This window comes from Danio rerio, chromosome 20 (assembly GCF_052040795.2).
Source record: "Danio rerio strain M-AB ecotype USA chromosome 20, GRCz13ab, whole genome shotgun sequence".
Classification (NCBI taxonomy): domain Eukaryota; kingdom Metazoa; phylum Chordata; class Actinopteri; order Cypriniformes; family Danionidae; genus Danio; species Danio rerio.
The window spans coordinates 53,145,808-53,160,117 of NC_141040.1; the positions used below are offsets into that span (position 1 = coordinate 53,145,808).

Sequence of the window (14,310 nt, forward strand, 5' to 3'; positions counted from 1 at the left end):
TAATATGGGACCAAAATAAAATAAAACAAATCGGGGATGAAATCAAATTTATCTAGCACTTTATTATGAAACATATATAATATATAATATGTATGTTAAATATTATAACATATTTATTATAATATATTAATTAATTCAATAATTTATTTTCTTGTTGGCTTAGTCCCTTTATTTATCCGGGGTCGCCACAGCGGAATGGACCGCCAACTTATCCAGCAAGTTTTTATGTAGCAGATGCCCTTTCCCATCTCTGGGAAACATCCACACACGCATTCACACACACTGTCATACTCTATGGACAATTTAGCCTACCCAATTCACTTGTACCGCATGTCTTTGGACTGTGGGGGAAACCGGAGCACCCGGAGGAAACCCACGCGGAGGCAGGGAGAACATGCAAACTCCACACAGAAACGCCAACTGAGCCAATGTTCGAACCAGCGACCTTCTTGCTGTGAGGCGACAGCACTACCTACTGCACCACTGCCTCACCATTACTATATATATATATAGTGTATGTATGGAACACGCATGGACCCAAGATTCTTAAAGAAATCAGTCAAGTTTGGTAAAGGAAAAATCATGGTTTGGGGTTACATTTAGTAGAGGGGCGTGCAGAGAGATCTGCAAAGTGGATGGCAGCACCAACAGCCTGAGGTATCAAGACATTTGTGCTGCCCATTACATTACAAACCACTGAAGAGTCCTCCACATCAAAGTTCCTGAAAGCAAAGAAGGTCAAGGTGCTCCAGAATTGGCCAGCCCACTCACCAGACATGAACATTATTGAGCATGTCTGGAGTAAGATGAAGGAGGAGGCATTAAAGATGAACACAAAGAATCTTGATGAACTCTGGGAGTCCTGCAGGAACGCTTTCTTTGCCATTCCAGATGACTTTATTAATCAGTGATTTGAGTCAGAGATGTATGGATGCAGTCCTCCAAGCTCATGATGGAGTCAGACACAATATTCATTCTGTTTCCACTGCAGCATGACTTTATATTCTATACTGGACATTATTTCTGTTCAGTGACAAGACTTTTGTCTTAGCAAAGTTTTTTATTTTGTTTATTTTATTCTATTTATTTATTTTTTAACTGTCAGATTCCAAACTTTGAAATAGTGTTTTCTCAGCCAAATATTGTGTTATCTTAGCAAACCATACATCAATGAAAAGTTATTTATTTAGATTTTAGATTGTTATACATGCAATTATATAGATATACAGTGCATCCGGAAAGTATTCATTAGCGCTTCACTTTTTCCACATTTGTTCATGTTACAGCCTTATTCCAAAGTGGATTAAATTCATTTATTTCCTCAAAACTGCACACAATCCCCCATAATGACAATGTGAAAAAAGAGTTTTTGAAATTGTTACAAATTTATTAAAAATAAAAACCTGAAAAAATCACATGTACATCAGTATTCACAGCCTTTGCTTAATACTGTGTTGATGCACCTTTGGCAGCGATTACAGCCTCAAGTCTTTTTGAATATGATGCCACAAGCTTGGCACACCTGTCTTTGGGAATTTTTGCCCATTCCTCTTTGCAGTACCTCTCAAGCTCTCAAGATCAGGTTGTGTGGGAAGCGACGGTGTAAAGCCATTTTCAGATCTGGATGCCTTTTCAAATCATGTCCAATCAGCTGAAATGACCACAGGTGAACTCCAATTAGACTGCTGAAACATCTCTACATTTAATCTGACTGATTTGTGTGTGTTTATGTTGTGTTGCAGTGACTCTGCTTCAGCTGTTTTCTCCTTGACCGTGCCAGACAGTCTGACCTCATGGGCGGCTTTTGCTATCGTCATGTCTGAGAATCTGGGTTTGGGCATCAGCGCTCCTGCAGAGGTGATACATCACACACACACTCTACCTATCACTGATTATTAACATGCATAACACAGACACAGATTGTTCTAAAGATGTCTGATTCCCAGCTGACAGTGTTCAGAGATTTCTTCATGTCACTGGACCTCCCGGCGTTTCTCATCCGTGGAGAACTGCTGCTGCTTGAAGTCAATTTATTCAACTATATGGATGTAGATTTGGAGGTGAGATACGTCTGATGTTTGTAACCTTTTTTTGATTGATAGTTTGTTCCATTATTGCTCATTAAAGTGCCTTTAATATTCAATTTTAAAGGGTTGGTCGATCAGATATTTTTAAAGGCTTGAGTGTGGTCATTTATTCATTTTACTCCGGCTTAGTCCCTTTATTTATCAGGGGTCACCGCAGCGAAATTAATTTATCCAGCATATGTTTTACACAGTGGTTGCCCTTGCAGCTGCAACCCAGTTCTAGGAAACACCCATACACATTCATTCAAACACATACACTACACCCAATTTAGCTTACCCAATTCCCCTATGGCGCATGTGTTTGGACTGTGGGGGAAACCGGAGCATCCAGAGGAAACCAACACCAACATGGGGAGAGCATGCAAACTCCACACAGAAATGCCAACTGACCCAGTCGGGACGCAAACCAGCGACTTTCGTTTCTGTCAAAGAAATCAACTCACTTCCATCCTAATTTACAGATGTTGTTTATGCTTAAACGACCAGTGTTGACCAGTGAGATAAAAGAGAGATGTAATAATAATAATAATAATAATAATAATAATAATAATAATAATGATAATAATAATAATGATAATAATAATAATAATAATAATAATAATAATAATAATAATGATAATAATAATAATAATAATAATAATAATGATAATAATAATAATAATAATAATAATAATAATGATGATAATAATAATAATAATAATAATAATGATAATAATAATAATAATAATAATAATAATAATTATAATGATAATAATAATAATGATAATAATAATAATAATAATAATAATAATAATAATAATAATAATAATAATAATGATAATAATAATAATAATAATAATAATAATGATAATAATAATAATAATAATAATAATGATAATAATAATAATATTAATAATAATGATAATAACAATAATAATAATAATAATAATGATAATAATAATAATAATAATAATAATAATAATAATAATAATAATAATGGTGAGGCAGTGGTGCAGTAGGTAGTGCTGTCGCCTCACAGCAAGAAGGTCGCTGGGTCGCTGGTTTGAACCTCGGCTCAGTTGGCGTTTCTGTGTGGAGTTTGCATGTTCTCCCTGCCTTTGCGTGGGTTTCCTCCGGGTGCTCCGGTTTCCCCCATAGTCCAAAGACATGTGGTACAGGTGAATTGGGTAAGCTAAATTGTCCATAGTGTATGAGTGTGTGTGAATGTGTGAGGATGTTTCCCAGAGATGGGTTGCGGCTGGAAGGGCATCCGCTGCGTAAAAACTTGCTGGATAAGTTGGCGGTTCATTCCGCTGTGGTGACCCCGGATTAATAAAGGGACTAAGCCGACAAGAAAATGAATGAATGAATGAATGAATAATAATAATAATAACAACAATAATTCCTTACATTTATATAGCACTTTTCTGGGCACTTAAAGCGCTTTACACATAGGGGGAATCTCCTCATCCACCACCAGTGTGCAGCATCCACCTGGATGAAGCGATGGCAGCCATTTTGCGCCAGCCTGCACACCACACACCTGCTGATTGGTGGAGATGAGACAGAGTGATGAAGCCAATTAGGATATGGGGATGGTTAGGAGGCTATGATGGACAGAGGCCAGTGGGCAGATTTGGCCAGAATGCCTGGGTTAAACCCCTACTCTTTTTCGAAGAACATCCTGGGATTTTTAATGACCACAGAGAGTCGGGAACTCGGTTTAACATCTCAATAAAAAGACGACGCTCACTAAGCATAATAAAGTCCCCATCACTATACTGGGGCATTAGGACCCACACAAACCTCAGTCAAGTCAAGAAGACCGCCCCCTGCTGGCTTCACTAACACCACTTCCGGCAGCAACCTAGCTTTCCCATGTGGTCTCCCATCCAGGTACTGACCGGGCGCAGCCCTTCTTACCTTCAGTGGGTGACCATGTGAGAGTTGCAGAGAGCTAGCTACCGGCTAAATGTATTTAAAATAAACTATGAGCTGAAGCTGTTTTTTTTCTGTCACAGGTGATCGTAGTTGTTGCAGAAAGCGGGATGTTTGAGTTTGTGTCAACAGACAGCGCAGATTTTTCTGTGGCCAACGTGAGGAAAGTGTTAGTGTTGAGTCAGAACTTCACCACGCTTCTGTTCCCCATCAAAGCCACGACGCTGGGAGAAATTCCCATCTCTGTCAAAGCCACGTCCGTCTACTCTTCAGACTGGCTCTACAAAACTGTTCTAGTCAAGGTAAGCATCAGTGATGGGAAATTCGAATCATTTTACAGACTCCGAGTCATGTTCATGTTCGGTCATGTTCAGCGCAATAAAACTCCAGGTTTATTTATAGCACTCTAGTTTTTTGTTTGCGTGTTTATATTACAGTTCATCATGCTGTGTACAGTTTCTTTTTTCTCTGATATATGGAAGTTACTTTGTGTGTGGTTGATCATTACAATAAAAAAAGGAGTGACCATTTCCTTGGCAGTCTAAGTGCAATGTGTGGCACCAAACCTTAGAGGTTACTCTTACCCTAAAATCCTATTACTTATTTTCAGGTTTATACACAATTGTATTCTGTTAGCTAGACAAAAACAGTACAGTAACCATTGTCAGTGAAGGACTGGGCTAAGGCTGTAAGGTGGACATGAGGGATATTTTAGTGGTCCTTTGCCATAGTGACAAAATATCTAAACATTTTGACTTGCAGTCCTTACACAATACCAAATGGACGAAGCATTTGGGGTCACTGACTGTTTAAATGAGAAGTAAATTTAGTTTTGACTCATGAGGGAACTGTTTTGGCAAAAATATGAGCTTTGCAAGTGAGCTATAGTGTTGTGCTAAACTGTAGCACTGTTTTGCCAAATGATCTCTGAATTTTGAGGATGTAATTTCTGTTTCAAGAAATTAGCCAAACCAACGGAGAAAAACTGTAAAATTCATCTCTAATAACTGATTTATTTTATCTTTGCCATGATGTCAGTACATAATTTTACACTAGATATGTTTCAAGATAATTCTAAAGTGACATTTAAAGGCTTAACTAGGTTAATTATGTTAAGTAGGCAGGTTAGTGTGATTAGGAAAGTTATTGTATAATGATGGTTTGTTATATCTAAAAATAATTGCGTAAAGGGGCTAATAATTTTGACCTCAAAATGGTGATTTAAAAAATTGAAAACAGCTTTTATTCTTGCCGAAATAAAACAAATAAGACTTTCTCCAGAAGAAAAAATATTATCAGACATACTGTGAAAGTTTCCTTGCCCTGTTAAACATTGTTTAGGAAATATTTAAAAAAGAAAAAAAAGTCAAAGGGGGGTTTAATAATTCTGATTTCAACTGTACATAAATCTAAATCTTCAATATGTTGATCTGTTTTATTTAAATAAGGACAGCACAGCAATTAATCTTTGTATTTTTATAGTTCATGCAACACAAATACTAATTCTGAACTATGTTTTAATTTAAATAAAAAATAAATGTACACGTTTTTTTAATTATTAATTACAATTTTTCTCAAGAATTAAGCACATTTATTTTAGATATTTTTTATTTTATTTTAGTTTTTTTGATTATACTTTATTTAATACATCAAAGCTAAGCTACTTAGGTTGGCCATTGTAATTCCAGATCAGCACTGACATTGTAGAGAATCTATAACTGTGGTTGAAAGATCTGCAATATTTATGAGGGCACACAAGGCCAATGTTGATTGTGAAATTTTCTTTGTCTGCAGATTACGGTTATTGATAATTCAGAAATGTTAAAACTTTCAGAAGTGATTCACTACCAACATTGTCTTTTAAATGTATGTCATGCATGTAAAGCTTCTGGGATGTTATTCCACAGAAAAAAGCCATACAGTATGCAGAACCATTGGGAAATGTTTGAGAAAACCTGTACTGTCAATAGTCAGTAATCTAGTCTTCTCAACCTTACAGGAATAAAAAATAAATAAATAAATCTAAGCTACCTGTAAGACCTTAGTATTTTTAAGACTTTTATTTTGTATTATATATTATATTTCTAAAATAAAAATAAATAATTTTCATGATAGTGATTTTTATTTATTTAATCCATTTCACATTTAAAAGCAATTTTCTCGTTATGTTTTATCACTCTGCATTTATAAATTATACAATTATGAAACTTTTTTTATGTGTGTGTGTGTGTGTGTGTGTGTGTGTGTGTGTGTGTGTGTATGTTGAATAATTTCTCTCCAGCCAGAAGGACTGCAGCAGTCATTCACTCAGACCTTGTTCCTGGAGTTTCTTCTGCAGCAGCACACACTGTCCAGGAAGATGACCTTCAGTTTCCCTGCAGATGTGGTTCCTGATAGTCAGAGGGCCAGTGTTTCTGCTGTGGGTAGGTGTCTTTACGCTGTATTTCTACTCCAATGCTAAGTTCAGACTGCATGATTGTATCTTGACAATGAAAGAGCAGCATCCACTAGTATGGTATCTGCTGACTAGCGGAAGGTTGGGGGAGAAGTTAAAAGGGCTTTTTTGGGTCTATTTGGACCCAAGAAACTGAGGAAAAACTAGTGTATATTTGTCAGGAGCACCTGTGGCTGTTTGACATGTCATCTGAGCAATACCACAACCGACTCGAAAAAGAAATAGGTGAAGAAATTAATCCCTTTTAAAGTCAGAAGAGCAAATTAGGTTTATTTTCTTCTCCACTAACGGCTTCTTTCTCATTATGTAGTTAATAACAAAAGATATACTACGTGACCTTGCGTTGTTTCCATGCTGTGGACCAATACATTGTTTCAACCCAAGCTCATTCTGGAAACGTAGCCCCGCGGATGTTTCTGGAGACCGCGATTTACGTGGCCGGAGGTACGTAAGGCTGCGTTTAGTTTTTTTTGAGCGAATGCGGTGTGGCGCCGCTCCGCTCCTCCTCTTCGCCCTCGCCGGCCAACGGCTCGCCTTGTGAGTGGAGGGCTTTCCCGATGCAACCAGTTTGTCCGCTTAGCTCACAGTGTTGCGTCGGCGGAGCGGAGGCCCCGGAGAAGGAGGAGGAGGAGCCGGCCGCAGGGACAACAACCAGGGTCGAGTCCGGGGAACAGCGGTTCCGGAAATCAGGTAAGATGAAAAACAGAATCGGAAAAATAAGGGCGAGAATGCGGTGGGATCTGAAAACGCGGTCAAAATCGAAGACGAGGGCTTTTGCTTTTTTTTTTCTTTTTGGACGGCTTTTGCAAACCGTCGCTTGGGTTTAGGGAAGGAGGAGGAGGAGGAGGAAGAAGAGGAGGGCGGCCGGGGCGGCCGATCCGGCGGCTTTTCGCGCGAGAACAGTGCGGGCGTGAACGGCGCGCGCTCCCGAGAGGTGCCCGAGAAGCAAATAAGCGCGCACAGCGGCCTCTCGCGGATCCGCGAAAACAAAAACCGCTCGAATACATACCTCCCGGGACGTAAATCACGGTCCGCAGAAACGTCCACGGGGCTACATTTCCACAATGAGCCCGGGTTGCATTGTATTCTGCGATTCTTCCTCTTGTAAAGTCATGCAGTGTGAAAACCCCTGTCGCCAATCCAAGTCGCAGTGTAAACATAGCACTGACTGAACGTTACCCCTTATAGTCATGCAGTGTGAAAACATCCACGATGCCACTACTTTGAAAAATGTGCTGTCTGAACTTGGCATTCGGCTTTTTCATGCATAATGACTAACAATATCTAACCTACGTCTCATCTTATGCATCTCTACTGAAGGTGACATTCTGGGCCCATCCATCGGCAATCTGGACTCCCTCATTGAAATGCCTTACGGTTGTGGTGAGCAGAACATGATCCATTTTGCTCCAAATACCTATGTTCTCCAGTATCTTAAAAGCACCAAGCAGGCTGAAGAACAGACTAGGAGGAAAGCTATGAGCTATATGATGGAAGGTGAGTTTTTGTGAAGTATAATCCTGAGATTTGTTCATTGACCGATACCATTGAGTTTACACATCTGTTTTATTGCAGCTTATGAGCGTGAGCTTTCCTACCAAAGGGTTGACGGTTCTTTCAGTGCCTTTGGAGACAGCGATGAATCTGGCAGCACGTGGTATACATGAATAAATACACAACAAATGCTCATTTGGGAATGTGTGACTAGAGCTATATTTTTGAGAACCGCAAAATATGCACCTGGGACTATGTATTGCTGCATTTTGTGTGTAAAGCAAATGCTGCGGGGTGGTGGATATCTTTCCTGGTATGACTCCTTGGTAGTTTAATAGTATGGGATCAGACTTGGGATGTGGAGCAGACCAGGGGTTTGAGTTCCAGAAACCTGGTTAAAAATGAAATCTGTGTGAAATTGTTGTAAAGGCGGCACGTTTTGATGCTCTTCTAGTTTGCTTTTGAAAACACTATCGGTTGGGTGTAGTGTGTGGGTCAGTCAAAATCAAGCTGATGTATTATGCACGACAACAGGGCCATAACTCGACATTATTATCATCCGGGGCTTAGCCCAAATTTAGTTGGTCACTACATCCCACTATACCCCCATTTAACCCTTAAAGCCTGTTCGTTTAAGGCATCTTTGATTAGAAAACACATTTTCTGATTTTTTTTTTAAACAAGACTAAAGGCTCCTACACACTGGGACATTTTTCGTTTGTGTTTATCGGCAGCGTTTTACGAGATGTTTTTCAGTGTTCAAACCCAAGCGCTTTTCACTGGCGTTAAGCAGAAGAGTATGCTAAATCACTCTTTTGACGTTAGATGGCGCTGCACAACATTAAGCTTCTGACACCCGCTTATAACACAGAAGAAGAGGAGGAGAGGAAGTTCACGCATTTGTTTATAAAGTTACTGGTGACTCAAACAAGCATGGATGGTTCAAACAGCAGCTCCAGCTCTAGCGATGAAAAAATGATTATTGTTCACCAGAGCAATCAGCAGCTCCACGTTCATGTTGCCTCTGGGCATCTTCTTCAATGTGCGCTCGCATTGACAGTTTTGCGCTTGAGCACCTCCAAGTGCTGTTTATGATAACTTCAGCAGCTCCGTGCACGTGAGCAAAAGTGCAGATCTGATTTGACGCCACGCATTAAAAATGACGCTTTTGTGCCTGCCGTTTTGCGGGTTGCTATGCACAATCACATTGAAGCCCTTTATTAAGTTATGAGGCGTTAAATGTCGACGGAAAACGCGAGCAAAAAACGTCTTGGTGTGCACAGGCCTTAAGGGTACTTTCACATCTAGACTTTTGTTTCGAAACCTGTCTCGTTTGCCCAGTTAGCGTGGTTCGTTGGGCATATGTGAATCCAGCTATCGCACTAGGATCTGCGCCAAATCAATCTCTCCGAAATCGCTTGAAAGAGGTGGTCTCGGCTTGATTGAAACGAACTCTGGAGTGGATCGATTGTAGTGAAAAAGCGATACGATTCGAGCCCGGTTATATCACAGTGTTTTATGGATGTGTAATAGGCATACGGCTATATGAAGAGAGAATTATGAGTAGGGCGGGAGGTCATTCCAGACATCCAAAGTCTCCTGGAAGTTTCAGCAATCTCCCGCAAATGCACGGAGACTCCTGAATGCCCGCAAACCAGTGATAATCTCCCGAAAAATCGCACGTCTCCTTCCCGTTCTTCAAATACGTTGCGCACCCTTCTCACATCTCCCCACCCCTCCCCACAGCATCCCTCCTCGCTCTTCAGACACGTCGCGCGCACCTTGTCACACACCACCAAACCACCTCAAGACCACAAGATTTACGTTACTTACAATAGCAACCCAATATTCTCCTCAGAATATTCAACAAGCTTACATCAATAAGAAATTTAACCTGGTTACAAACAAAAACAGAGTACGATTGTGGTGCAGTCATGAGACAAGTGATTAACAGGAGGTGTGGCTATGTAGGACCATGGTGTGTGATGTAAGCTCACTTTTGGGAAAGAGAGAAAGCCTCTGGTGGAGATATGGCACGGATGAGGAAATGTGCACCAGTAATATATTTGAGATTGTCAAAAGTGTACATAGCAGCCTCTAGTGGAATTTTGAAAAAGCATAACTACAAGCGTAGGTAGCCCGGGCATGTATTTTCCGGTTCTCTACATTGTAGCCCTGGGCACATATCTCTAATGAACCTGGGTTGCTTTAAAGGAATAGTTAGATTAAAGGGACAATTCACCCAGAAATTTAAGTTCGGTCATCATTTACTCATCTTTTTACTTGTTTCTTTCCTCTGTTGATCACAAAAGAAAATACAACGACTGAACAATTGAATAGTACTGAAAACCAGTCACCACTGATTTCCATAGTAAATTTGGTCCCACTTTATATTAAGTGGCCTTAACTAATATCATGTACTTACACAGGAATTAATAGTTTGTTACAATGTTGTTATTATGTAAATACATGTATTTACTGTGTACTTATGCTTGATTTAATACATGTATGTAATTACATCTGTAAATAAATTTTGTAATTACATTTGTAAATACACTGTTGACCATCCCTTACACCTTAACCTACCCTTAAACCTACCCATACAACCAAACCTGTCCATAACCCAACCTCTATCCTAACTCAAAAGCACCACAAGTGTTCTCAAATACATTATAAACACAGTAAGTACATTGTATTTATTTTTTGATGTAAGTACATAGTAGTTAAGGACACTTAATATAAAGTGGGACCATAATTTTATATGTGTTTACATATGGTCAGATTTCAACATATATGTTCATATTTGTAATTCCAGTGGTTGAAAAATGTAAACTGCATTTTTTGCAATATTTTCAATTGACCAGAGGGTGATTAAATTAACTATAAATTAAAATATTTGGTTGAATTATCCCTTTAAAATCAAACATCTTCTTTACACATTTGAATTCAGTACTGACAAATAAATAAAATTAATGTGTGTTCTATGATATTCAGGCTGTCAGCGTTCGTGCTCAGGTGTTTTCTCCAGGCTCGGGACTTCATTTCCATTGAGCCCTTGGTGATGGAAAGGACAGCATTTTGGCTGGTGGCCCATCAGGAGTCGGACGGTTCATTCAGAGAGCCGGGTCGGGTCATCCACACTGAGCTACAGGGAGGACTGGATGGATCGGTGTCTCTCACTGCATATGTTCTAATAGCGCTTCTGGAGGACGCCAAATATGAGGTTAGATGTAGAGATGAAGGCATAGATGGATGGAGATTGGATGGAAGTATTATCGGATGGAATGAGTAGGTGGGGGGAGAGATGGATAGATTCAAAGAAGTATGGGCTGATGTGATGGATGGATGAAAATATTAAATGGAATTGATAAGTGGATGGATTAAAAGATGGATGGATGAAATAAAAGATGTAATGATGATGTATGGATGAAAAGATTATTTTATGTAATGGATAGGTGGATGGATGGATGGATGGATGGATGGATTAAAAGAAATGTGGGCTAATGAATGGATAGATGGATAAAAGGATTATTTGATGGAATGGGTGGGGGATGGAGAGATCGATGGATTAAAAGAAGCATGGGCTGGCAAATGGGATGGATGGATGAAAAGATTATTGGTTGGAATGGGTGGGTGGAAGGAGAGATGGGTGGATGAATTAAAAGATGGGTGGGTTAATAGATAAATAAAAAGAATATTCGATGTAATGGATAGATAGATGGATGGATGGATTAAATGAAGTATGGGTGGATGGATGGATGGATGGATGGATGGATGGATGGATGGATGAAAGGATCATTGAGTGGAATGGGTTGGTGGATGGAGGGATGGATTGATAGATTTAAATAAGTATGGGCTAATGGACAGATGAAACTATTATTGGATGGAATGGGTAAGTGGATGGAAGAATGGATAGATGGATGGAAGGATGAGTTAAAAGAGCAATAGGTTGATGGATGGAAATACTGGATGGAATTAATAGGTGGATAGATTAAAAGATGGATGGATGAATTAATAGATGTATGGGTTGATGGATGGATGAAAAGATTATTCAATGTAATGAATAGGTGGATGGAAGAATTCATAGATGGATGGATGGATGGATGGATGGATGAAATAAAAGAACAATAGACTGGTGGATGGAAATATTGGATGAATTTAATAGGTGGATAAATTAAAAGATGGGTGGGTTGATGGAGGGATGAAAAGATTATTTGATGTAATGAATAATTAATGGGTGGATGAATGGATGGATGAAAGGATTATTGGATGGAATGGGAAGGTGGACGGAGGGATGAACGGATAAATGGATAATTGGATGAAAGGATTATTGGATGGAATGGGCAGGTGAATAGATGGAAGGATTAATGAATTGGTGGATGGATGAAAACATTATCGGTTGGAATAGGTAGGTGGATGGAGGGATGAATGGATGGATTAAAAGAACAATAGGCTGATGGATAGGAATACTGGATGGAATTGATAAGTGGATAGATTAAAGATGAATGGATGAATTAAAAGATTGGCTTGATAGATGGACGAAAAGATTATTCAATGTAATGGATAGGAGGATGGATGGATGGATGGATAAGAGTTTATTAGATGGAATATATGGATGGATGAAAAGATTATTGGACGGAATGATGGGTGAATGGAGGGGGGATGGATTTAAAGAAGTATGGGCTGTTGGAAGGATGGATGATGGTTGTATTATACGATGGAACGGATGGGTGGATTAAGAGATCTATGGATGAACTGATGGATGAACGGGGGAGTGGATTGATTTATAGATTGAAAGATTCATAGATGATGCATAGATTCAAAGACTGATGGATGGCTTAATTGATAGATTTATTAAAATATTTATAAATAAAATACTGAACAAATGGATGGATGAATGCATTGGAGCATACATTTGAAGAAAATGGGATGCATTGATTGATTGAAGAATCTACAGATTAAAATGAATTGATTAGTTGACGCATGATTTGTATCGGTAATGAATAAATTGATGAAAGGATAAACGGAAAGATAGAAGGATAAATGGATGCAAGGGTGGATTGATCAATTGAATGTGATAGAGGGGTATATATGGATTGTAAAGGGACAGATTGAAAGATTGACTGACTGACTGATTGATTGATTGACTGAAGTGTTTGTGTCTTCTCTTAGAGCACACATAAAGACAGTGTGTCTTTAGCCTTGAGTTTCCTGACGTCTCGTCTGGCTCAGGGAATCTCCAGTAACTACAGCTTGTCTTTAGTGGCCTATGCTCTGTCACTGGCCAAGAGCAGCGCCGCTCCATCTGCCCTCACCACACTGCTGAACAGAGCACTGGTCATTGGTAAATATCCTCTCAATTTACACTCTGAGTCAGTGATTAACTGTGCTAATCAACGAGCTGTTGCAGATGTTGAACAGGGTGTCTGTGGATCCTTAAAAAGTTCTATAGTATGAAAATAAGGCCTCAATAAGTCTTAAAACGGTCTGACCCCTGAATTGACGACAGTTATCAGCAAATGCTTTACGAGGACAAGATCAAACTAAATGAGAAATGAAGTATCTATAAAACAAAAATAAAAAAACTATTCATAAAAAATATTGTTATATTTAATTTAATAGTAGGCATAAGTTATTGACATTGGCAAATTATGTTTCTTAGTGTCGTTAATGCAGTTTGGGGGAACTTATGTACAATTTTTATTATGATTTTTGTTGTTTTTGTTATAATTATCATTAATTCATTAATAATAATAATAATAATAATAATAATAATAATGTTTTAAGGTTTGTCACAATTTTTATGCATAATTATGTATATGTAAATTTATGTGGTCATGTGTAAGACTTTTGTCACCTGTCTATGTGTAAAAGTCTATGTGTAAGTTCATTATGGTCATCAGTTGTGTTGTGTGCTCTTTTTAATGCAAATTTTGTACTATAAATTAGTCTAAAATGTCATTCTGTGGTATTAAAAAGGCCCTAAAAAGTCTTAAATATAACTCTTAGAGATCAGCAGATACCCTGTTGACCATACACAACCAGCCAAAGGTTTGGAATAAGATTTTTTTTAAATGTTTTAAAGGCCATTCTGCTCACCAAGCCTGCATGTATTTGAACAAAAATACAATAAAATTGCGGACTTTTTAATACAATTTTAAATAACTGTTCTCTTGTTGAATGTAGCTTCAATTAGGGATGTCCCGATCAGTTGTTTTTGCGCTTTCCGATTCAGGCTGCTTCCGTGTTTTACTTTGCCGCATTTAACCAATAGCGTCTCTGCAACAAAGTAATGTCCTGCCGCACGCTTTGCTGTTTCTTTGTGAAGTCAAGAAAGAGGTCTAACTCTGTGCCACC

The 14,310-nt window shown here is 38.7% G+C and overlaps 1 protein-coding gene across 5 annotated transcripts in view; it reads left to right on the top strand.

Moving 5' to 3' along the window:
- Window positions 1-14,310, top strand: part of cd109 (CD109 molecule) — a 153,144-nt gene that overhangs the window by 25,926 nt on the left and 112,908 nt on the right. For all 5 annotated transcript variants that reach the window (XM_087298641.1, XM_087298643.1, XM_087298645.1 and 2 more), the window contains exons 19-26: window positions 1,743-1,857; window positions 1,947-2,060; window positions 4,088-4,306; window positions 6,286-6,427; window positions 7,780-7,956; window positions 8,035-8,116; window positions 10,948-11,176; window positions 13,126-13,297. In XM_087298641.1, coding sequence (XP_087154767.1) covers window positions 1,743-1,857; window positions 1,947-2,060; window positions 4,088-4,306; window positions 6,286-6,427; window positions 7,780-7,956; window positions 8,035-8,116; window positions 10,948-11,176; window positions 13,126-13,297 — 1,250 coding nt within the window. The remainder of the gene's footprint in view (window positions 1-1,742; window positions 1,858-1,946; window positions 2,061-4,087; window positions 4,307-6,285; window positions 6,428-7,779; window positions 7,957-8,034; window positions 8,117-10,947; window positions 11,177-13,125; window positions 13,298-14,310) is intronic.